The 24,685-nt window shown below is 41.3% G+C and overlaps 2 protein-coding genes and 1 pseudogene across 5 annotated transcripts; 1 reads left to right on the plus strand and 2 right to left on the minus strand.

Moving 5' to 3' along the window:
• Window positions 1–981: 981 nt before the first annotated feature.
• On the plus strand, window positions 982–13,012 carry ca14 (carbonic anhydrase XIV). 4 transcript variants are annotated; one of them, XM_063879661.1, is made up of 13 exons: window positions 983–1,383; window positions 1,700–1,723; window positions 5,143–5,322; window positions 5,569–5,714; window positions 6,696–6,791; window positions 6,882–6,948; window positions 7,151–7,308; window positions 8,544–8,670; window positions 9,511–9,534; window positions 9,617–9,701; window positions 9,816–9,857; window positions 11,466–11,519; window positions 12,137–13,012. In XM_063879661.1, exons 1-13 carry the CDS (start codon window positions 1,314–1,316, stop codon window positions 12,240–12,242), a joined length of 1,179 nt encoding a protein of 392 aa, XP_063735731.1. In that variant the 5' UTR covers window positions 983–1,313; the 3' UTR covers window positions 12,243–13,012. The 4 variants fall into 4 exon arrangements, with proteins under 4 accessions (XP_063735733.1, XP_063735732.1, XP_063735731.1 ...); XM_063879663.1 differs by lacking the exon at window positions 11,466–11,519 and having other exon boundaries at window positions 982–1,383; XM_063879662.1 differs by lacking the exon at window positions 9,816–9,857 and having other exon boundaries at window positions 982–1,383.
• A 1,060-nt stretch (window positions 13,013–14,072) lies between these two features.
• LOC134862084 (zinc finger MYM-type protein 1-like) lies at window positions 14,073–17,432 on the minus strand. The gene is made up of 4 exons (XM_063879773.1): window positions 17,362–17,432; window positions 17,006–17,104; window positions 16,725–16,805; window positions 14,073–16,548 (listed from the first exon to the last, which is right to left on the minus strand). The coding sequence occupies exon 4, from the start codon at window positions 16,490–16,492 to the stop codon at window positions 14,216–14,218; it is 2,277 nt and encodes a 758-aa protein (XP_063735843.1). The 5' UTR covers window positions 16,493–16,548; window positions 16,725–16,805; window positions 17,006–17,104; window positions 17,362–17,432; the 3' UTR covers window positions 14,073–14,215.
• A 2,043-nt stretch (window positions 17,433–19,475) lies between these two features.
• On the minus strand, window positions 19,476–24,254 carry LOC134861470 (zinc finger BED domain-containing protein 5-like; annotated as a pseudogene).
• Window positions 24,255–24,685: the final 431 nt, after the last annotated feature.

Genomic DNA, 24,685 nt, shown 5'->3' on the forward strand with positions numbered 1-24,685 from the left:
ATCAAACATATATACTATGAAATTCCAGTACCAAAGCATTCTCAATTACATTTCAAAAATCGACACATTTAAAATACGATAGAGAAATAAATTACAATCATAAAATGAACTGGCTATAAAATTGGTCCTTGACATAAGTAGTCCATGAACTAGCTAATATATATTTCATATAAAAAAACCTCATTGAGAAGTTGGGCTGAAGTACAACAGTATACAGAACGAGTGACAAATAAAACAACAGTAAGGGAAGATGACTGTTTAATTGATTGCTCACATATTGTTTACGGCTTTATATCAGCAAATTAGTCTTGGAAATCTTCTTTTCTTTCTGTTTATGTTAGTTCTTATTTCTCATAGAGTATTTGCTAGAAAAGTTTTGAGAACAAAAGAGGATTCATTAAATGTGTTGTTAAACTGAGTCGAATTCAAATCATCTGACTTGCATTTAAAAGCCCCTCTTAAACATGTGGAAGAATATTGGGTATATTCTTCCAAATCACTATGCCGTTATTTCCCACTCATTCCTGATTATATGAAAGTAAGTGGTTTGAATTAAGTGGGAATATATATATTATACATTTGTATGGCGTAGGTATAGTGTACTGACTTGTTGTGTCTATTACTGACATGGTTTAACATTTGATGACGTATTTAAGTTTTCTCAGTCTTTGTTTTTTGTTTTTTGAAATATTTCAATTGGTATTTTTATTTTTAGAATCTCTTTGTATAAAAGGTAATACACACCTTTTTATTTTTTCATAATGCTCTGACGGCACAAATGCATGTTCATAAAACCCAATTAAAAAACACCTAACAAGAAATCAGATTTTTCTTTAGAAAGTTGAACATGCCAGACGAACACCTCTTCTCATATTCACACATTCCTCTCCTGTCATCCATGCAATTTTGCCTCATCGACCTCCATTCACATCTTTTGTACCCCATTTTGCATCAACCTCTTTTTCCCAGCGCTTTATTCTCTCCCTCTCTGTCCTGTAACCCTCAGTTTGCCAGCAGCTCCCAGTGAATTAGATCTCACTTACTGGTCCCTCTTTGTGTCCCTGATTTCTCTCCATGTTCGTCCCTTCAAACATTTCTGCCCATATCTCTCTTGCTGAGAACTGATCTGATGCGCAGTGTTTCAGAGTGGAGCCAGCAATGTAACATCCAGTCTCTCGCTGTTGAACTGAGCTGTGGACGGTGGGATCACTGGACCTAGTTGGTCTCCCCCCTACCCTCTCTTTCCCTCTCCCTCACTTGCTCCTCATCTCTCTGCTTTCATTCATTTCTGTGTATGGGCAAGAAGGGCTAACATGGACTCTTGGGGTCTTTTTATCCTTCTTATGCTTCTGTGTTTCCAGTGGACGACTGCCCCTGCTGCTGGTAAGGTTTTTCATCTACACAATAATCAGTGTCATGTTAAATAGTTTGGTTTTGATGTTGCTGTTTTGGATTTGTTTGGCTGGACATGAGTTCCTGAGCACTTTAATTGAACTGTTATAATATTAGGAGCAGCAGGCGTTGTAGAAGTGATGAAAGTCTTACATATTTGAGAGTTATTTTAAATATATATCATTTGATGTGATGCTTTAAAATCTTTGTTTAAAATTAATGTTGAACCAAAGTTAACTTTACATGGCTGAAAAATAAAAGTTATTATAAGTTATAAAGAAGTTTTTTCTCTTTTTGTTTTCTTTAGAGGAAATTACCTGGACCTACACTGGTGAGTTCAATGTTATTGGTAGCACTACAACTCGTACAAAGGCACTTCAAAAGGTGTAGCACATAGTGATAAAAAAAGACAAAAAGTGTAGGATGATCTGGGCACATTTGACATATTTCAGATATAATTAATGATTTAGGACTGGACTATTAAGAGCTTTATAGAGCAGGAGCAAAATCCAAAAGTCATGGATAGTATTTCATATCATAGATTTTTCGTACAGGATGATTTGTGGTAATGTGGCAGCTAATAACAAAGACATGCACGCGTTTACTGGGCTATCCAATGAGACTACTTATAAGGAGTCTTTCCACACATAAAAATGATCATCAAAGCTTCTGTAAGGGAAGGATTTATGTTTCCCCCTCATATCTCCCGACCCCTGCCCCTCTGCTTTCCTCTACTTCTCTCTGTCTGTATTAGTTACAGTTCAACAAGCTGGCATGAGAGAAGCAGTCACGGAGAGATGATGAAGGGAAGGAGGGAGATAGAGAGGAAGAAAGCGAGGAAAAGGCATGGAGAGAGGCAGGCGGAGGGAGGCAGGTGCACAAGGATGAGGGTGTTGCACAGAGAGAGGGAGATGGGACGGGATGAAGAGAAAGCATAGCAAATCGTGGCCTTGTATTGTTGCAGGGCACAATAACCTATGTGTTTATTGTGTTGTGGAAACACACTGGCTGACTATGCTGTGGACAATGACATTGTGGGAATGAATGGGGCACACAGACCACCACTCTCTGCATGTATTCAGGGGAGCAACACCAGCGTACAGTACAAACAGAATACACAGCAAATTGTGACTGGTGCTTACTGGTATTTATACATAGTACGCCATTTAGGCTTCATAATGATAGATATAAAGGCAAGTGTATTGTGCAGAAATGTGGTGAAATCGTAGAACAGTAGTGATTATGTTCAGTAACATGTGTCTTCGTTCAGATGGTTTGTTTTCATCAACAATTTTCAGTATAAATGTCACTAGGATTCAACGCGAATGAGTGAGGCTTTTCGAGTTTGAGATCGTTGTGTGATGCAGCGTTGCATGATATGGCCGTAGCTGCGCTGACAGCTGATGTGGAAATTCAGTTTTGTTAGGCACAACAATTTTTGCCACACAAAAGAGCACAATTACACCATTTCTTTCCACGACAGACGAGGGATGAGGGTCGAGAGACGGACAGTTATGTAAAGTTATCAAAGGATAGTCAGTCTCACATTGCATCATTTCCTCATCATGTTTGTGTATGTGTTTGTGTATTTGTGTGACCTTGCCTGCATTCAGGACAGAGATGGCATGCCAGGAGAGGTAGAACAGGGACAGTGGGGCAACATTTTCAGCCTCCAGTTACAATGGAGACCTATATGGCGACCTGTGGCCGGGCCGCGGTACTCACTTTTGTAGTTGAGTCATGGTGCGAGGCTTTGCTGTGGAGAGCAGTGAGGGGCAGAGGCGAGATTAGAGGGGCAAGGTGGGGGGAGAGCAGTGGGAGAGCAGTAGGGAGGAGATGTGGTATGTGTTCATATCACTCCTGTAAAGTCCCCTCACCACATTGTGTGTGTGCAAACAATGAGCCATGGCTTTCAAACACTGTACAGTTCTCGTAGCATTGTGGGGTGGAATTAATGCTGGCTATGAACATCTCTAAAATATGCAAAATCTGTGATCACTAATAAATGTCTTGAAAACACTACTGACATTTTTTTGTGTCATCTGTTTTCTAAAGCATTCCTCTCCTTGCCATTGGAGTTCACATTCTTTGATTCAAATGTCACTCATTTTCTTTCAGACTCTTTTTTTAACCTTCTTTTCTCATGCAATTGGGGAGACCCGTTTTTTTTTTACTCCACGTAAAAAAGGACCTGAAACACTCTTCTCTCCCTCGTTCACTCCTCAGATTTCTCTGTAAAGAAATTATTATTAGTTTTCACCACGTCAACTGTTGGACGATAATTAATGCTGTGTTTTCAAGAATCTGAAACATAGAGCGTATTTTGCTATGTAAGTATACAGAAAGAATGCAGTGTACACGGGTATATTAGACATTAACATTTTATGGCAGAGGACCTGTTATATGCAGTAGAGTTTTTGTATATTGAATAATATTTTGAATCTTGAAATGTTGTTGTACTTGGATTTTCAGCAGATTTTTAAGATGTTCGAGAACCAAAAAAAATTCAGCTATTTTTGTGTTTATACCTGAAATTAATAAAATACATTTAAAAATATCAAAACGTATTTTAAATCTAAAAGATGTGACTCAATTTGCAGTACATGAATTTAACAGTAAATGTTAAAAAAAACTACTATTCAAATAAATACATAATTGAATGATTAAGATGAATCTTATTAAAATAGTTATAATAAATGATAATAATAACGTATCACAAAGGAAATACATTTTCTGACTTTAATGTTATATTACTCAATAAAAGATCGAATTGTTTTTATTCAAAATATCTTAAATCTTTACCTTTGCAACTTTACATTTAGCTAAACAGTATCTTTGTATAATATTTCTCATGCACTTATTTAAGGCTCAAGTATAATTCAGTATTGAATGATTGCGTTTTTTATTTTTATGATCAGATGAACATTAGTTATTTAATGATCGTCCGCTATGGTTGTTAGCCGTTTGTACGTGTTTGAGTTTCTTTGTTTAAAAGGCGGTTCATGTCACCTGCATTTTAATTGTATTTCATTTGTTTTGGTCTAGAAGTGTGATCCAAAAATGAAACAAAATAGTCCAGCTGTGGTGAGGAATGATTAAGACACACATTCCTTCATGTGTTCGCTTATGGATAGCAGGGTTAACTGAAAAAAGCAATACTCAGAAACTGTCTAAATGTTTGCAGGATGCAGGGTTTATGCTAAGGAGGAGTGTGTCATGGTAAGAATCAGTACAATTCTTATCACGACACAGGGGTTACGATTTAATGCGTGGAGATATTTTGTGACTCAAAGAAAAAAAACACACCACCATAGGCCATCATTTTTTCCACAGTTTGACAAAATGCTGCTTTTTTGAGAATCAAAATAGTATTAGAAAACATAATAATGTAATGCTCAAGTGTATTGATATTGTGTTGCACTCTTAATGATGACAGAGACCCCAATTTAATAAAATCCATTATCATCCTAATAGCTGAACGCAAAAAAGTGCCTTGATTCAGATGTTTTTGGTATACTCTCGATGCCTAGTATATTGTCATTTTATTTTTGTGTTATTCTCTTTTTACATTTTTTTGATGTTGAACAGTATGCGGCTGTGTACCTAAGGGCAACAAGAATAGTGGGAACAGGAGTAATCGTCTCGTGTAATTAGGGACTGATCCATGGAAGCTTTTCACTGAAGGGCAGTGAGCCAGCGGGCTGTGTGATTTGGTGACGTCGCTGTCTTCTGTCTCTTGTCTCGTCAAAGGCTTGGTGGGTCAGACCCAGTGGCCGGAGTACTTCCCAGACTGCGCGGGTAAGGCACAGTCTCCCGTTGATGTGGTGACCACACAGACGAAATATGACCCCAGTTTGTTACCTCTGACCCCTCTGGGCTACAGCCAGCACGGCAACAAGCCCTTCACTATGTACAACAACGGTCACACAGGTAACTATGGCAGCCATCTCCTAACATGACCCTCTCAGCATTATCCCAGCAGCCTCCATCTGTTTATACTGCACCAGTGTTCATGGCAACATGAAGGAAACATTCCACCCCCCTCTATGTTAATGAAAACTATATCTATCATTTCTGATATTAAAAACAATTATTCTCTAAGCACTTTCTCATCATACACCTAGTTCTGCTGTACAGCTATCTTTCCTCTGACAGCTCTTGTTTTCTCTTCATCAGCGGTCATTGAGCTGCCAGAGTGGATGGGGCTGGGGGGGCTGCCCTGGCTTTATACAGCCGTGCAGATGCACCTCCACTGGGGCAGCGGTGGCCCGAGTCATGGGGGCGGTGAACACACCATCAACGGACTGAGCGCAGATGCAGAGGTGTGTTTAAACACAGCTCACTGTCAATGCTGGAATCCAGTTAGACTAAAGGGGATGTTACTGCAAAGTCGAGGACAAATAGCAAAGGTTAAATGATCAATTGACAGACAGCAATGATTCTCACCGATCGAGTCAGAGGGACAAAGGGGAGGGTTACGATTCCAATTACTCAACTTGTTGGGGATAAGTGTATAATTTTGGAGTTTCAATTGAATCGCAAAGATTTCCTTGCAGATAAAAAATGGATTACACTGCAGATTTTTAACAGTATTATATTTCTACAGGACACACACATCTACACATGATGGTGGGTTTCATTGTCACTAGGAAGCTTTCATTGTAGTCACTGAAATTTCAGTGAGCAGTATAATATTTGTTCTAGCCAAAATGACAAACATTCCCTTGTTGTTGCTCATACTTATTTTTAAATATATGACTGTAAAGGATCTGAAGGATTTGGCCTGGTGCATGTCATTAGTTCACCATCCAAATAAATGTAATCCATTGATCGCGAGAAAGAGAATAATAAGTGAGGAAAGTAAAACCCCCCGGCACCTCGGTTCCTCTCCGTCTGTCTCTGTCCAGGTTTTCCAACACAAAGCTTTCTTCAGGGGTGGGCGGCTGGAGAGGAACGGGCAAAAGGGAATTTAAGCAGATTAAAAACACCAAACAAACCATGCAGACTCTGTGAAAACGACCAAAAGGAACGACAGAACAAAATATTAGTTAAAAAATAGAAAGAAGAAATGGAACCTCTCATGCATAAGTCTATTTAACTAATGAGACAATTAAGCTGGGACTCAATCACATCAGTGTCCTCGCAGCTTTTTTATGTTTTTGGAATGGGTTTAAAAGAAAACAGTTTGCACACAACCTTGCCTTTTTGTCTCTTCTATTACGCCCTGGCTGTCACCAGAATAAACCAGGACATCTTGCTCTTTCTCATGAGTGTGAATAAAAACAGTCTCTTCCCCTCTGCAGCTCCATGTGGTGCACTACAACTCTGAGCTCTACCCAAACATGTCCACAGCGATGAAGCAGAGTGACGGCCTGGCTGTTTTAGGAATTCTCATTGTGGTAATAAAATCGCTGCAGATAAACAGTAGTATAAGTCATATTTTGTGCAATGAAAAAAAACCCATTTAAGCCTGAGTTTTGGTTTCCTAGACAGGTGAGGAGACAAACCTGGCATTTAACAACATCCTCAACTACCTGAGTCGCATCAGACACGCTGGTAGGTCTCTTTGAAGTATAAAATAAATATATATTGTTGTTGCAGTTTCATTTGCAATTTTGTTACAACATTTATTGACATGTTTCTTTAAGCAAAACATGAAAAGTAACACATTTTTGGGGCAATTTAATTTATATATGGCTCTTGCAGTAGTGTCTTAAACACCCAACAAACTCTCTCTCTTCCTTCAACCCACTGGCAGATCAGAAGGCGTTCATCCCAGCCTTTGACGTGCAGACCCTCCTCCCTGAGGATCTCGGGAGCTACTATCGCTACAACGGCTCCCTAACAACGCCGCCCTGCCACCAGAGTGTGACCTGGACTCTGTTCAATGAGAGGATCCAAATCTCACCGGCACAGGTAAAGCTGGGACACGGTGGCTCATCTAAAGAATACAGAATCATTCTGTAATCATACAAACCTTAACTCAGTGTTCACCTTCATGAGGGCCTTGATTACACCGTTGATCATGTATCCTCTAACAGGGGTGTCCAAACTTTTTTCACCGAGGGCCACATACAGAAAAATATACAAATTCTGGGCCACTTATAGAGGTGAATATCGCCTCATAAGTTAAGTTATAAGTTAGCAAAACAAATCAAATATAGGTGAATAATGCGCAATACTTGAAAATGCTTTAAGGAAAAAAACAGCCTACATCCCATCTGTCTTTATGGTTTCATGTATTTGGTTGGCAGCTCATTCCTTACAACTGAATCCTCAGATTGCTTATAGTAAGAGTAAATATGAAGGTTACATTTCAAGCTTGTTATAAAAATAAGTTATTGTTTTTTTTTTTATCATCAACTCAGATTTGTTAGAAAATGTCTTACATTTTAAATGACTGAAAAAATTGGGCTCATTAACACATGAATACTGTGTAATATATGTTAACATATATATTTGAGAAGTACAATATAAGACAAGCAAAAGTTTAATTTGTGGGCCATATTCCATTATACTTTTAGAAATTGCAGATGGCCGATTCAAAATGGCCTGCGGGCCGCATTTGGCCCCCGGGCCGTAGTTTGGACAACCCTGCTCTATTACAACCAACATGCATTCAAATATTGTCTGATGTCTAAATTAAAGATGAACACTTTTTGTATTGGCTGAACAAAGACTCTCAGCCCAACCAACATACATACATACAAGTTTAATCATTTATATATTTGTCCGTTTATTGCTGATAATTATTGGCCTCATTAAATTATATTTTGCTACATTATAACATTCCCATAGAACATTTAATATCCCCCATAACCTAATGGCATCCTTTAGTTGAAATACAGCACATAAATCTGCATTGGTGGGGATTATGAAAATAGCCTTCTTCCTTCCCTAGCATTGGTTTACTTGATGGATTTGCTCCAATATTTGATTCCAAGATGATTTAGTCCAGTCCATAAACAAACTCTGCTCATTTGAGGAACATCTCAATAAATGAAATTATTTGTACGTCCAACTATTGCCAAGATAACACATTTGATATTACTGGAACGTGGTGAAAATAATCTACTCAGTTACTTGCGTTTTTAATGTCTCAGGACTTTTGTTTCATTTTCATCCCTCTCCTCTTCACCTCTCCCCTCCAGCTGCTAAAGCTGGAGACGATACTTTACTCCAGTAAAGCTGAGGTTCCAGACAGGATGCTGCTGCAGGACAACTACCGCACGACACAGCCGCTCAACCACAGGGTCGTTTTCGCCTCCTTCTCTGCAGGTAAGACAGACAGAGCATGGAGGAGAAGATAGTTATTCATTATGTTGATTGCAGACATACAGATAAACACATGCTCTGTTGGGAATCAGACAATTGCTTGATTAATTGTATTATCTTAGAGAGTATATACTACTTATACTATACTTATAATTTCAGATTGCATAAGTGTACAGTGTCAAAAGGTCACAGCCAAACCTGCTGTTAACGCCTGTGCTTTGTCCTAACAGCCTTTCTAAATTGGCGGATTATAATGCAACATGCTGCTTTTAAAGCAAACCCCAATAACAAGCCAGAGGGAGGCCATGTGGACCAAAGCTAGCAATTAGCACAATCCATGCAGGGACTGAAAATGGAATGTGGAGAGAAATGTGGGAATATTAGGGATTACCGGTGACTCTGTGTGAGTGAAAGAGACTTTGGACGGCAGGACTAGAGAGAGAGAGACAGAACTAAAGGAGGAAGGGTGGAAGGCGAGGGGCAGCAGTGTTTGTTTGCAAGGTGATTAGAGAAAAGGATTTGCAAAAACTAAACAGTGAATCCATTGTTGTCACGAGAGTCTAACTGAGAAAGAAAGGGAGAAAAAAGAGACACAGACAAGTGAAAGAGGGAGACAGAGTGGTAAGCAAAGACAAAGGAGAAAGAATTTGTGTAAAGTGCTCATTGTGGTGAGTGACTGAACTGGAAGGTCTGTTATATCAGCACTGCTGTCAAAGGCAGCAACACTGACTAGGCATAAAATAACAGCAGATTCTGCTGGGATAAACCAATAAATAAATGTGTACACACTGAAACTCTAATGTGATATATCTAATGATTTATCCCATCTTTTATCTGTTGTAGAATCAGGAAAGGAGCTCACTTCTGGTAAGACTACACCTGATTTGGATGTTTTAATGATAAAATCAATACAAATAATACTCACACCTCTGTTTTATTTCCTCTGCAGGTGAAGTCACAGCTATAGTGATAGGAGTGATGTGTGGCTGTGTCGGTCTGGCGGTTATCATACGCTTCATCGTAAAGACGATACGGTAAGTCATTTGTGTCTTTCTGTTTCTTTCAAAGTGCTACAGTAGAAACTGGACACCACTCCGCCACCTTAGTATCTCATCTCTTCTTACTCTACATCTCCTATCTCTTGGCAGATTTTTTACACTCCTGCACCGTGAATCAGTTGTGGTAAACAGGTGGTCTACCTGCTCTTAATACTGACAAGGAAGCACGACTTGCACTGACAGTGTGACAAACTCTTTTTGTGCTTCACAGATATCCTTAAGCGCAGATCTTAGATACACTACTTACAATACAATGATGAACAAAGGGTTAAAAAGAAAAACTGGGAATAAGTGTAGCTTTTTAAAATCATTATTGAGATAACATGTGATTTTACCTGAAATTGAAGTAATTGTGTGCCTAATGCATGGAAATTAGAGACTTGTGCTGAAAACATGAAATAAATAATAGTCTGATGGGCTTGGCTGATATTGGCAAATCAAATATTAACTAGAATTGACATAAATTAGAGCCAATAAGTATAAAGAAATGTAAAATACATGTACAAAAGCATGCAAAAACAGTGAATATCATATTCACCTGACAATCTTCTATTTGTTTGCTCCCAGTTCCTTAATAACTCATTCTAAATATGCATTTTACAAGATACTTATTCTCATATTAAGTGCCCCCTCATTGATATAAGCCGAAGTTTATATAAAACTTTGAGTCGGGTTAACTCTTCAAGAATCAACAGGAAACAAGTGAGTAGAATCTAGTCACAGTCACTTGATGAGTTCTGGTTCAAAACACCACCAGCTTTCCATCAAATATCATTATGAGCATTGGTGTCTGAACAGTGTGGGTTGGCCTGTAATAGAACAAGTCAGTAAATCCGTAATCCTCTTTGTAAGGTTTCACCTCAAAAGTTAAAAGCAACCCTAAGATCAGCGCTAAGGATAATCTGATTCTCTGACCTCTGCTGCAATAACATGACTGTTTTCCAACATGTTCTTTCATAATCACCACTCATTAATGAAGGCATGTGGTGGGTCCCACCAGTAAGTGATTTAACCTTTCCACTCTTTGACCAGGGTTTATAAAAATTCCCATATATGTGCAATCTCAGTCTTGAGTCTTAAAGGGACCTTAAACAACAAAATAACAAACACATACTTTTCTTCTTACTGCGTTCATCAGTCTAAATTGTTTTTTGATGTAAATTTATAAATACTGGACATTTTGGCCATGGAGATTCCTGCCTTTTTTTGGAGTATATTCAAACTATGGCCCTTAGATTGCATCGCTCAGAGCACTAACATTTCATTTCAAAAAAATGAACAGCAAAGTCTCTTTACGGGTTACTCCAAACTATTCTTAGACCTTTTTAAAAGCAGTTTGATCTGGCACAAGCAAATCACACCAAATCTATCTGTTTTGATGGATAGCACTGGAGAACATGCAAGATGAAAAATATGAACTTTAAGGTGAACTGTCCCTTTAAGAAAATTATGATTTTGTAAGATTGAGTAAGATTTCTGATCACTGATTCAATCTTCAAATAATCTTGCAGTGATATTATCATTACGTTCTTTTTCTTGGAGTCCCCTGGGTTCCTGTTGGGGAGCCTTCAGGGGGACCCTCCCCTAGGGAACCATCAACTTTCATAATGTCCATCAACCGTGTGTTTACTTTAAACTTCTACATATAAAAAAGAGGAGGGAGTGTGTTTTGCACACTGTCTCTTTGAAATGTTAAACTCTGTGTTTGGTTATGTGATTCTGTCTTCTGATCTGTGACAGCTCTACCTCTAGCTGGGACGTCCTACCCAGTAGCCGGCCTGCTCCCATGTCAAGGTCAACGTTCAAAATTATAACTTTTGACCTTAAAACCATAACTGCTAAAAGTTAGATTCCAGCTTTAATCATCCATTCATAGTGACTTTATCTTCTAGACCTTAACCCCTCTCTTTAGAGTTGTAGTGCACAAAGATATTCCGCAGACTGTAAGGAAAGTTCACGGGGATTCCCACAGTGTTGCCTGTGTTTTAGATCAGCAACACTAAGAAGAGGACTCTGGCTAAGGGATGCAGTGCACCCACAGCTGAAAATCCTTGATGTTCACTGGATTCTGATGTTCTGAATGGCTCACCCATTGTATGTCTACATTAATGCGTTTCATCCCTCTTTGTTTTTCATACCATGGCTGATCTGAACTAAAGTATTCATTTATATATCCTATAACATATCTCGATCTTGGAGGACTAAAAACAACTCAGGATGGACTTCAATGAATCATCATTAATGGCTCAGTTAGTGGTTTTTATTTTAGACTTGTGGGCCAAACTTATTTCATCCTTCTACTAATTTGTTTTAACAAATGGCGACCTCTGCTGGACAACCAAACAAACTGCACAGACAGCGTACAGTTTTTTTAGAGGCAGTGGAAATGACTCTTCCCTTTCATGTTTCAGGATGAAGGACCCAGAGAAGGAGAAAAAACAAGACATGGCTCTGAACTCGACCTGTGAAGCAGGAAAGAAAGGAGAACCCTCACCTTCTCTTCAGACGGATCCATAGCTGACTGCTGATCCAATTCAGGACTTCAGGCCAGATTCATGCACAAAATACCCTATTGCCAATGTTGTTGTCACTGATCCATGTGTCTTCTGGGGACAGAGAGCAGAATCAGTAGCAAAAGGCAACAGGAAAACATTTATATAGCAAACTGGACACAGGACTAATCACCTGCTGCCCGGATCACTTTGTTCCCACCTAAATTTAGTGATGTTGGCAGTTTTGGTATCAGACCTTTTTTCCGTTTGCAAGTAAATACATCAGTTTGCTGGCTCTGAGGAGTCCGTTTGCTCTTGAAATGTCTGGGATGCATGATTGGTTCATGTATATACTGTAATATATATTTTGTTTTGTTTGTTTCACGTTTGGCCGTTATTTCATTTTTCCTGCCTTGAAACACAAGCACACTGCACTGACATACATTTAGTAGACTTATAAAATATTTACCTGTGAAATTATACCCTATATTATGTTATTATATTCTTTACTTTTGCCCCTGGACTTCAGCATTGACCTCTAGGGTCCTATCAAATGAAAACCTATGATGCAGGTTTTAAGGGATTTTTAAGTGCATTTTCAAGTATGAAATTATGTTGTCCGACTTTACGTCTCTGAACTCAACTGAGGGCATTATATTGAAAATGAATGCGTTTTATTTATGTGTTAAGTCTGTTAGACAGTGTTTTTTGTTCCATTTATCATCTTTTTATTTCTTTCTCTTCTGTGTATATAACTGGTCAACGTGGGCACCTCATTAAAATACTTGAAGGGAACCTCATCGCTTTGGTTGTGTCATTACGTGTGTTGTTACGATCATATTTTCAAACAGTTCAAGTCAAAGTGGCTTTCTCACCTGTTAAGATACTTCATAGCAACATTGACAGATGACAATCTAGATGATTTTCTTTGAAAGTAACTGTTTAAATGTGGAAACACATACAAGCATCAGTGCTTAAGGAAGCTCATACTTTAATCCTAAAGTATAATGTTACCCAATTAAAAGAAAACAAATAATTTGAGAGTCATGTAGACAAGGCCCATTTTACAGAATTCAGACACAGTTGCCGTGTCTTGCCAGGAAACACAAAAGTTATGCCACTAAATTTACTCTTTGAGGATTTTATCAAACTCTGATTACACACATACTCCTGCACATGCACGAGTATATCAGTCTCCTTTCTTGTTCTCATTTCCTCTTTTTACCTCTGTTCCCTGTGGTCTCCTTCCCTCTTTAAACCATACTGTCTTTCTGCTCTAATCAAACCCACGTGGTTTTGGTCGGGCAGCATGCCAGCAAAGTGCAGTACACACTTTTGTCTGTGAATGTGTGTTTCACTCACATGGCTGTTCGTTTTGTTGTGTTGTGAGGTCACACAGAGCAGTGGCTCTTAACCTTTTTGGTTTGACCTCCTATTGAAACCCTAGTCCAGCAGTGGCTCAGTCAGTAGGGGCTTGGACTGGGAATCGTAGGGTCGACTTGAAATATGGAAGGGGGACTGCTACTTGGAGAGGTCCCAGTTCACCTCCTAGGCCCTGCTGTGGTGCCCTTGAGCAAGGCACCGGACATGGTGGTGCTGCTTGTGCTGACACATCAGTGAAACAATGTCTGGATCCAAACTGGAGAGTTTTAGCCAGCTCTGGGTGCTCAGGCTGGACATGGACCCAAAAGTCTGTCAAGCTTTTCTCTCTGAAAGTTGTCTTCAGTGTCCAATCAGATGGCCACAAGGCTGTCAACCTGTCTTGATGATAGCTTGGAACTGACGTGTTCGATGTGTGTTTTGTCCCCAAATGGATTCCTGATTCACTCATAGCCTGCATCTGGTTCTGGGACAGGCCCGTTTCTAGGATTTTGGGGGCCCTAGGCAAAGAAGTTGTTGGGGGCCTTTAAAAAAAAAATTTCCGCAATTCTGTGCGTTTTAATCACAAAAGAGGTCAAACATACACTGAAAAGTAGCCTTTATTATTTTTTTTATTTCCTACTGAAACTGCTGCTTGCGGCCCTTGGCCTCAGCAAATGCAGACACAATCCCCTCCAAGTCCAAAGACCTGCGGACGTCACTCTCAATTGACATGAGTGCCAGTCCAGAGAGCCTCTCTTGGCTCATAGTTGACCTCATGTAATTCTTTATGCGCTTCAGAGATGAAAAGCTCCTCTCTCCGGAGGCAACCGAGACAGGAAGGGTCAGAAGTAGGCGCAGTGCAATGCTTAAATTGCTGTACAGGTCCAACAGCTTCTCACTGTATATGTAGTCCAGCATTTTAAATGGGCACCTGGATACTTCATCTGGAAAGGTGTGGACAGCAGAGTTGATCTCCAATGCCAAGTCGTCTGCATCAATATCATGGAGGGTTTGTTCCACTTTCCTGCATCTCTCATGCAATTTCCCAGTCTTGATTGTGGCCCTCATGATATCAATGCTGAACAGGAAGTCGTACAGGGCATACACCCCCTCCAGTCTGGAAAATCTGTCTTTTAGGCTGGTGATGGCAGTGTCAACCAAAGGCAGGAAGAAGTCCCTTCTGAAGGCCTCTTCTGGGGTCGATTGGGTTTCATCTGTACTCTCGTAAAGGAACTGCCTTTTCTTTTTACGTTGCCTTTTCTCAGGCAATTTCCTCTCAATTTCCAGATCTTCTGCAATCTCCATTGCATCCGTTTGGCTTGATGCGAGTCCATTTTCCCTGAAATCTTCTAGGTACTCTGTCACTCCCTCGGTTTCTTTTTTCAGTGTTTGCATTGAAACATCCGGGCTCTGGAGGAGCTTGCTCATATGGTTAACCTGATACAAAACGTTGTACCAGGTTATTGTGCACAGAAGAAAGGACCATGTTTTAAGCTCACCATGTAAGCTTTTTGCTGAGGACATGGTCTCTGAGTCCCCCTTCTCTGTAGCATATGTCTCCAGTGCTGACAGTCCGTCTAGTATTTCAGGTAGATGGTACCGCACTACCTTCACACTGTCAATTCGGGCCTCCCATCTCGTCCCTGAAAGTGGCTTAAGGGTGAGCTGCTTCACATGCTGCTTCAAAATTGCCCAGCGGTGCACAGAGGAACTGAAAAGGTTGTACAGTCGTTGCAGCATACCAAAAAAAGACATGGACAACACTGAAGACTTGGCAGCATCTGACACAACCAGATTTAGTGTGTGACTGCTGCATGGGATGCATAGCGCCTTGTTGTTCAGCTCTAAAATTCTTGCCTGCACACCCTGTTTGTGGCCCATCATATTGCTGCCATTGTCGTATGACTGCCCACGGCAATCTGAAATGCTGAGGTTGTGCTTCTCCAACTGGTCAAGCAGGATTTCACTGAGCCCTTTACCAGTTGTGTCTTCAACATGTACAAATCCCAAAAAATGCTCAGCAATAGAAACAGGTGTTTCACAGTTGACAATCCTGAGAACAACAGAAAGTTGTTCCTTGTGGCTGATGTCAGGAGTGCAATCCATGATCACGGAGAAGTATTTTGCTTTGTGCACTCTTCTTGCAATCTCCTGTAGGATTTTGTCTCCGACCAGCTGAATGATTTCGTTCTGAATGACTCCACTCAGGTAATGCACCTTTGTCTCTTTGCATTGTATTCGTCTGATGTGTTCATTCATTACCGGATCAAACTGTGCTAGGAGTTCCACTTGAGCCAGAAAATTCCCATTGTGGCGATCATACACGGTACTGGTAGTTCCTCTCAAAGCCTGGTTGCGTTCTGCCAGATGGGAAACTATGGCAATCACTCTCCGAATCACGCCTTTCCAGTGTTCAACTTCAAGTTGCATCAACTCCATCTGTCTTTGATCAATCAGTGTACTGGTTTGCAGTCTCCTCTGAAGGTCGTGCCACTTTTTCACATTGTCACAGTGCACCTTTGTGCACTCGTGTTTTTTTAGGCGATAGGAAAGGTTCTTCCATCCACCGTAGCCACAGGTCGTTAAGGCATTGTCACGCTCACGCTTCCCGAAAACAGTACAAGGGAAACAGAACACTCCATCTGTGTGGATGGAATACACCAGCCACGATCGATGTATATTCTCACCATTTTTCATGGTTCTTTTGTAACTGTCCTTGGTGAATCTTCGAGGAGGATTGTCTAAGTTTTGCGGGAATTCAATGTCCATGATTTGCACAGGTCCTTTTTTGACTATTTCACAGCGCATACTGCTTGTTAGGACACTGGGCCAACATCCTGGGTCATCACTTAATGTGGTGCTTGCAATACCTACAGGTACCCCAGTTCTGGATGGTGGGGTGGTCTCTGCCATGTCAATGTCATCTTCCTCTTTGTCCTCCTCATGAAGTGGAGATGGAGTTGATGGCACTGTTGAAAACATATAGTTGCAAATTAATTTATAGCACAATTGCCATGTGGTAAGTACAGCAACTAGGGAATGGTGATCTACTTGTATAATGCTTTAAAAAGAAAGGGTCATTTTAATACACTTTCATAGCACATGGGTGTTAGGTGATAAGTTGAAATTGTGCGGCTTAATGCACCTTCTGTTGAACCACTGCTGGGAAGTGGTGTGGATGCTTCCACTTGCTCCTCCTCAAGTCGTGATGGAGTTGATGGCACTGCTGAAAAATATGTAATTACAAATTAATTCATGGCACAGTTTCATGTGTGAAGTACGACAACTAAATGCTTAAGGTATGGTGATCTACTTGTGTAACGCTTTATAGCAAATGGTCATTTTAATACACTTTCACAGCACATGCTGCTATAACTTTGGGTCACTATGATAGGTGATAAGTTGAAATTGTGCGGCTTAATGCACCTTCTGTTGAACCACTGCTGGGAAGTGGTGTGGACGCCGCAATGTTGTCTTCCACTTGCTCCTCCTCATAAACATGTGACGAAGACGATGTTGATGGCCCTGGTGCAAAAATAAATAAATACATAAATAATATTCTTTTTATTTATATTGCACATTTTGCATGCATTGATCTCAACAACTCAGTTATTCATTAACATTAGTGAATGTCCCACATATTTGAAATGTCCAGAAGACTCTGTGGGCAAGTGGAATGAATACACACAACTATGACTTGAATTAGAAAAATGTAAAGTCATTTTTGATAACATCAAGTGTGTTGATAGAAGGCACTAATAATAGGTAGAAAAGAACGTTACCTTCAGTAGCACCAGAGACAACACTTGGTAGAGCGGGATGAAGAAATTTCAGCAATGCCCCTTGGAGAAAGAATAAGTACTGTATGATTAGCTTGGTTATTTTTCAAATGCTTTTGAAATCCTATCATTTTACAGTCTGATAATTGTGGTGAAATAGATATTAAAAGCATTACACACAGTTCCTACTAGGCGGTTTAGTGGCGGTTTCTATACGACTACAGGTGAAGCACTGCTTCACCAAAAAAAAGTAAAAAAAATAATAATAATAAAATCTTACAATAATCCCGTTTTCACTGGTTTGAAAACAGAAATACAGTCACTAAGACGAGCTGTTTTCCTGAAATCAATTCTGTGAGTGGCAACAGCGCCATCCCCGCACCCGTGGTGTGTCTGTGTGTGTCTGTGTACTGTCTGTGTCCCATAGAAAAAGCTCAAAGCTATCGGTACAGTTTTTAACGGTGGTCCAGTGGTATTTACAGCTATCATGGAGACCAACAACAACAAACAGCAGAATAGGTTTAGAAAAGGATTAATTGACACTAAAGTGGCTGTTTTCTTCATGTGGCTGATCTGCGCCGGGATGTTAACCGTTAAAATGTAAATAAAGTAAGTAAATCAACCCAATGGTATTCTAGCAAAATTATTGTAAACTCCCATGTTAATCTCCTATTAAATAGCTAGCTACTACAGGAATAACTATTTCACTGGTTGTCTCAAGGCTCTAACGACTGAAAACATATGTGAAGTTTATTTAGGATATTAAGAGGAATTAATCGTTGATCAATTTAGCCAGCTGATAACGTTATGAACTTATAGTGAAGTCAAAGGTAGCAGTTTAAGTTTGGTTAGCATGCTAGCATGCCAAACCACTGGTTCCTAGCTAGTCGTCGTTACAACCTCGCTACTCTAGCAAAATATGGTATACCCTGCCTGGCACAATTTTCATGTTGATTGTGTATATTCTACTTACCGGTGTCTTGTTTTCTTTTCTACTCCTCTTCCCTTTTCTTCTTCTTTTTTTGATTGCCGGAGAGATAATTTCGCTTCATTTTAATTTTTCACTTTTCACTTGCACTTGACGCTGTCGCGCTAATGCATGGGAAAGGGGGGGCCCCCTCGAGCTGGGGTATTTCGACTACAATGTGTCGTTGCGCTTTTCGGACATCGCATGCTCTAGGGAGGCGCTGTTGCTGCCCTCGCAGTCGCAGCAGAGCCCTTCATATACAGATGACTGCTTATTATTATGAAGCTATTTAAAATCGTCATTGCTGTTGAATACATGACCTGTCTTATTGGTATGCATGTTGTTTGATTCATGTTGCATTTGTATCAGACTTTTCTTTGAATTTTGAAAAAAAAAAAAAAAAAAAAAAAAAAATCTTAACCTGTCGTCTTTGGGGGGCCTCCTCCTACTCGGGGGCCCTAGGCAATTGCCTACCATGCCTACCTGAACGCGACGGGCCTGTTCTGGGAAATATCTTGAAAGTGTAGGTCTTTGTGGCAGCCGGGTGTGGTTAGAGCGCCGGCTGCTGGGGTGAGGGGAGTGGCTCGGCCGGAGACCAGACAGCTGATCAGATTCAGGTAATCAGTCATTTAATATAAAGCATGTTGGTAACCTGTTTCTGGTCCGTCTTGCAGTAGGCTGGGTCCTGGGAAGCCGACACACCCCGTCCTGGCCTTGACCGTCCTGGAAGTGCCGGGGAGCAGTCTTTCGTTGCATGTTTCGTATGGAATAAACGCTATTATTTTTGCCCAACCCCGAACCCTTCTGTCTCTTACCTTCCACCTGAGCGATCCTGCTCACAGTCTTGTAGATATTCCTTGAAGGCTACAACTGTGCCGCCGTCCAGCTCTTCATCTGCAGCGAGCAGAAAATCCACAAGCGTCGGAAAACAGTCAAAATCCTGGCGATCCAGACGGACACACCACAATTCCATCTTGCGGCGTGCAGCTTTAATTTTGTCCTGCAAATTGAAGGCGGTGACGGTTTTTCCCTGCAGTGCTGAATTCAAAGCATTGAGAACGCTAAAGACATCGGCCAGGTATGCCAATTTTGAGAGCCACTGGAAATCATTCAGTCTGTCATACAGTTCATCAGTATGATACATGAATAACATCACCTCATCGCGCAGTTCAAACAGACGGGTGAGAACTTTCCCACGCGACAGCCAGCGAACTTCAGTATGGAAAAGCAGTTTTGTGTGTTCACTTCCCATTTCATCACACAGAGCTTTAAAAAGACGTGTGTTCAGTGCTTTGGTTTTTATTGTATTCATAATTTTCACAGACTCGTCCAGTACTGATTTGATGCATGGTGGCATTTTTTTCACAGCCAGCTATTCTCTGTGAATGCAACAGTGTGTTGCTGTGGCCAGGGTGCGAACTGGAGGGGAGCAGGGGGAGCTATAGCTCCCCTAGTGGTGACATGAGCTCCCCTGGGAACATGGTTTGCGAAATTTTAGGGGAGCTCTCTAAAATATTGATATGATGACCAAATAAATGCCATTTTGGGTAATGTTTTTTTCAAAGGTGTAAAATAAGTGAAATAAAATTCTATTCATAGTTGTCAGGCTGTATGACGTCAAAATGCCCAGTTGGCGGGCAAGAAAGGCATTCGATAGCTGTCTAGTTCTACCACCGGAATTTACCTAGGATCACCGATTACCTTTCATTCAAAATCAATGAATATCTCTACCTTAATGTGTTCTGACTGAGTAATACAATGCAAGACAGTTGTTGTTCGGTTGGTTGTTCAAATCGGCGAGGAGACAAGCCAGGACTAGGCATATCAGCAGCAGAAAAAAAACCAGGTTGTGGTTACAGTCAATAAGACGTGACCCCTGCCTTCGGAGATGCCATCAAAGTTTGGCAGCCCTCAAAGTATACACGTGAATAGTTGAATTTGCAAATAATTATTTTCTTTCAAATCAGCCCTCTGTCTCAAAACAAGCTTCAGCAGCTAACTCGTAAAGTGTAGGCTGAACTAGGTTAGCCTACTGTTATCCTGGGAAAGCATAGCATCCTCTGAGCTAGATAACTCTCACCCGCAATTTGCGATATTCAGCCAGTCTATGAAACTACACGATTCATAACACGGTGACGGTGGTTTAAGTATTTTAATTACATAAGGTGAACTTACCATTTGATAAAACGATCACTGCAAAGACACATACTTTGAGGGTTGTTTTGACTTTGGAAGCTTTTCTGGGGTAGGAGCATCGTCTGAGTTTTCTTTATCTGCTGGTAGCCTATGCGATAAAAACATCGTCCGGACTTGTCTCTTAGCCGATTTGAACAATCAACCGAGCAACAACTGTCTTGCATTGTACTACCTTATTCAGACAATGTTAAGCAAAGAGATATTAAGTGATTTTGAATGAAAGGTAATCGGTTCGTTAATTCCAGTGGCTGACAGCTGTGGAAAGCTTTTCTTGCACTCCAACGTGCATTCTGACGTCACGTGAAAACTATCAATTTAGAGTTTATGATTCATGAAAAAAGTGTCGCCTGCTTGCCGCTGTTTGCAGCTCCGCCCACTACCAATTCACTCACGTGATCGTTTATTTACTGTAGCACTACATGTTTACAAGGTATTGTTGCTGCTGCTGACAGTATGTTGAAAAGAAAAAAACAACAACTTACACTGGGCAATTTCTTTAAAAAGACTGCCAAACAACTTGATAAAGAAGACCAAACGAATGTAGCTGGTGGAAGCACATCCTTTGTGACTGCTGTTACAACAGTACCGAGAGAGGAGGGAGCTAATGTCAGTGCTGCTAGTGCTAACTTGACAGTTAAAGATAACTTGTGTGCTGAAGAGACACAAGAAGATGAGCCAAGAGAAGAGGCTTCTAACGTGATGACTACAATTACCATAGTAGAGGTCGAAGGAGATATGGAAGAAGATGATGATGTTGCTGATGACCACCCCACTTGTGCTTCCTCTTCCTCCCTGCCTGCTGCTCGAGATCGGGGGGGTGAAGTTGCTGCGGTGGTCCGGCGGCTGCCGGATGGCTGGACCAGCCAACAGTGGAGTGAGTGGATCACACGCCTCCCATGGCTATTCTCCAAGGATGGATCCATAGGCTGTACTCTCTGCAGGGATGCTAAAAGCCTTCTCCTCAGTACTGATAAAGGTGGAGTGCACTTATCAGAAGAATGGATGAACGGGGACGTATCCAGTAAAACTAAGAACAACTTGCGTAAGAAAATCTACAAGCATCGGGATAGTGTGGCGCACAACAGGGCAGTTGAACTGGCAGAAACAAGAAAACAAGCAATACTGCCGAACCAGATTCTCGCAATCAACGGAAAGTTGCTGGAGGAAACGTCCAATGCTTTCCGATCTGCGTATATGATAGCAAAGGAAAGGATGGCATTTAAAAAATAATCCCACCTGTCATGCAGCTTCAAGAGATCAATGGGGCAAAGGTAGGCGCTGTACACAGATCCGACAAATCCTGTGCTGAGATTATTGGCCACATTGCACTCGAAATGCAGAAAAAGTTTGTATGTAATGTTAAAAAGGCCCAGTCAAAAATAAGCATCACTATTGATGAGAGCACTGTGCACGGACGTGCATATATGATTGTATATGTGAGATGTGACGTGACAGGAAAGGGAGATGTGGATAATGTGTTTTTAGGCCTCAAAGAGTTAGTCGAGGGCACAGACGCCGAGTCCATCTACAACAGCCTGAGAGAGGCTCTACGTGTTGCAGGTTTTGATGACGAGTTTTTGTCTAACAATCTCATCAGCATAGCCACTGACGGCGCGTCTGTCCTCACTGGCAAAAACAGTGGGGTCATTGCTCGCCTAAAACAGGACTTCCCCAAAATCCAGTCTATACATTGTCTTTGTCACCGGCTAGAATTGGCAGTCCATGACTCTCTTAAACTTGTTGCTGGATGTAACCACTTCGAAATTTTTGTTTCAAAGTTGTACATTTTGTACAATCAGTCCGCAAAGAATGCGAGACTCCTGGAGGAGGCAGCAGCGGAGTTGAATATGCAGCTTTTAAAAATCGGGCAGATTTTTACCATCAGGTGGGTGTCAAGCAGTTTTAGAACTGTTAAGGCCGTCTGGAACAACTACCCTGCTTTAGCAAGACACTTCAAAATCGCAAGTGAGGATCCATCTCGTAATGACACGGAAAGGAAGAAATTCCTAGGGCTCCATAAACAACTCTCAAACGCTGGATTTGTAGCCGATCTGGCTTGCATGAAAGACATGCTTCGTGAGCTTCAGGCCCTGTCACTAAGGTTGCAGCAAAGAGACATCGACATAGTGAGCGCGAATTGTCAGATTCAGCAGTGCATCGATGTACTTTCTGCTTTGAAAGAGTGTGGAGGTAAATCAGCACAGAAGGCCGAGGACCGCATAACACAAAGACTGTTCAAAGGTGTGGAGCTAGTGGAGTGCAGCGGCAAAATTAAAAGGGGTCAGTTCTATCAGTCTGTGATCGACAATCTTAAGAAGCGAATGCCAGAGTCAGATCTTGTCAATATGCTCAAACCCCTCAACAAGCGCTTTTGGCCACAGGACCGCAACGCACTTATAATGTATGGGGAAAAAGAAATACGGGCCCTTGCGAAAGAACTCGGTGAATCTGCTAGTGAAGCAGTACAGGAGCTTCGCGACTGGAAGTTACAAGATGCTGCACCTGCACCAGGCAAAACGCTGGAGAAACTGTCCATTGCAAGCAGAACTTACCTGCCCACTTCATCGGAGTGCGAGAGGGGCTTTTCAGCTATGAATGACACGGACAGTAAGACTCGCAATAGACTGCGTGAAGCCAGCACCTCCTCACTACTTTTCGTGGACCTTAATGGACCTCCACTGGAGAGATTCGATCCAACGCCCTTCATCACATCTTGGCTGAAGTCGGGTCATCGTCTGTCCACATCATGGGCTAGTGGACCTAGAGCAAAAGCAACTGAGCCCAGACCGCTGTGGTCGCTTTTGTGTTAGGTAAGACCCGCTTAACTGAATTTTGCTGTGTTGAAAAAAATGCCAAAAATACCATGCAGCGTCTAATATCTCTCTCTCTCTCTCTCTCTCTCTCTCTCCCGCAAGTGGCTCCATAGACCATCAGCATCTCTTCCACCATGCAGCGTCTAATATCTCTCTCTCTCCCTCTATGTGCATCGTTGCGTATTGTTGTATTGTTAATATTAATATATGTTCATGGTTGGTGCTGCGCTGCTGCACCTATCGCGTGTGTTCGGCTATAGGCTAAAGCCCATGACATGTGAAATGTAGCCTATGTATTTTTAGTTATTTTAAATTGACTTAGGCTAATTAAACAGTCAAACGTTACATTGGTGGTCCGTGGATTATTTATTATCAAGTTGATTGAAGTTTGCGTAGCCCATACATGCTCGGTAAATCTGTTTCTGTTTCATGTAAATGTAGACCTTTGGCACCCCGTGTGCAACGGATTTTCTATTTAATAGGCCTATGTCACAGATCAGAATCCCCCCCCCCCTCAAAAAAAAAAAAAAAAAAAAAATCCGGCTCCCCCGGACACCGTGGTATAGTTCGCACACTGGCTGTGGCGCAATGTGCAACTGCGCGTACGCGCGCTGCCAGTCCCTTTTGTTTCCCAGTCATTGCAGTTGCACCATCTGTGCAAATACCAACACATCGTGTCCAGTCGATATTATTCTGCAGGATGAAATCGTTGATAAGTCAAAAATGTCTTCCCCTGTGGTGTTGGTCTGCAGGGAACGACAAAACAGAAATTCATCCTGCACACCGCCATCATAAATGTACCTTACAAAACACAGCAGATTTGCCTCATTCACGATATCAATTGACTCGTCCAGTTGCAGTGTGAAAAACTGGCTTTGGCGTAAACGTGTGATCAGCTGATCTTTCATATTTTCAGCCATGGCTGTTATTCGCCGCTGGACAGTATCATTTGAGAGGGGGACCATGTTAATTTCATAACCTTGGCAGCTGGTTTGACCAAATTCTCACCTATCGAATGAGGTTTCCCTGTTTTTGCGATGAGAAGGGATACCCTGTATGATGCCTCTGTAGCCTTCGCATTTTCCCCCGTTGCAAAAAACTGTGAAACCACCTTTGCCATGTTTTTTTAAGTTCATCTCATCAACCAATGCTAAAGGTTTCCGAATGTAATCCTTGTGTTTGCTCTCAAAATGACGCTTGAGATTGGCGGGTTTCATAGCCTCGTTCGCCAACGACTCTTAGCACAAAACACAGTGTGGATTGGGATCCTCTTCATCTCCAGTCCAAAGAAATCCAAATTGTATGTAGTCGCTGTGATATTTTCGCTTCACTTTAGCGCTGGACTTTCCGC

Source organism: Eleginops maclovinus, chromosome 3 (genome assembly GCF_036324505.1).
Source record: "Eleginops maclovinus isolate JMC-PN-2008 ecotype Puerto Natales chromosome 3, JC_Emac_rtc_rv5, whole genome shotgun sequence".
Lineage (NCBI taxonomy): Eukaryota > Metazoa > Chordata > Actinopteri > Perciformes > Eleginopidae > Eleginops > Eleginops maclovinus.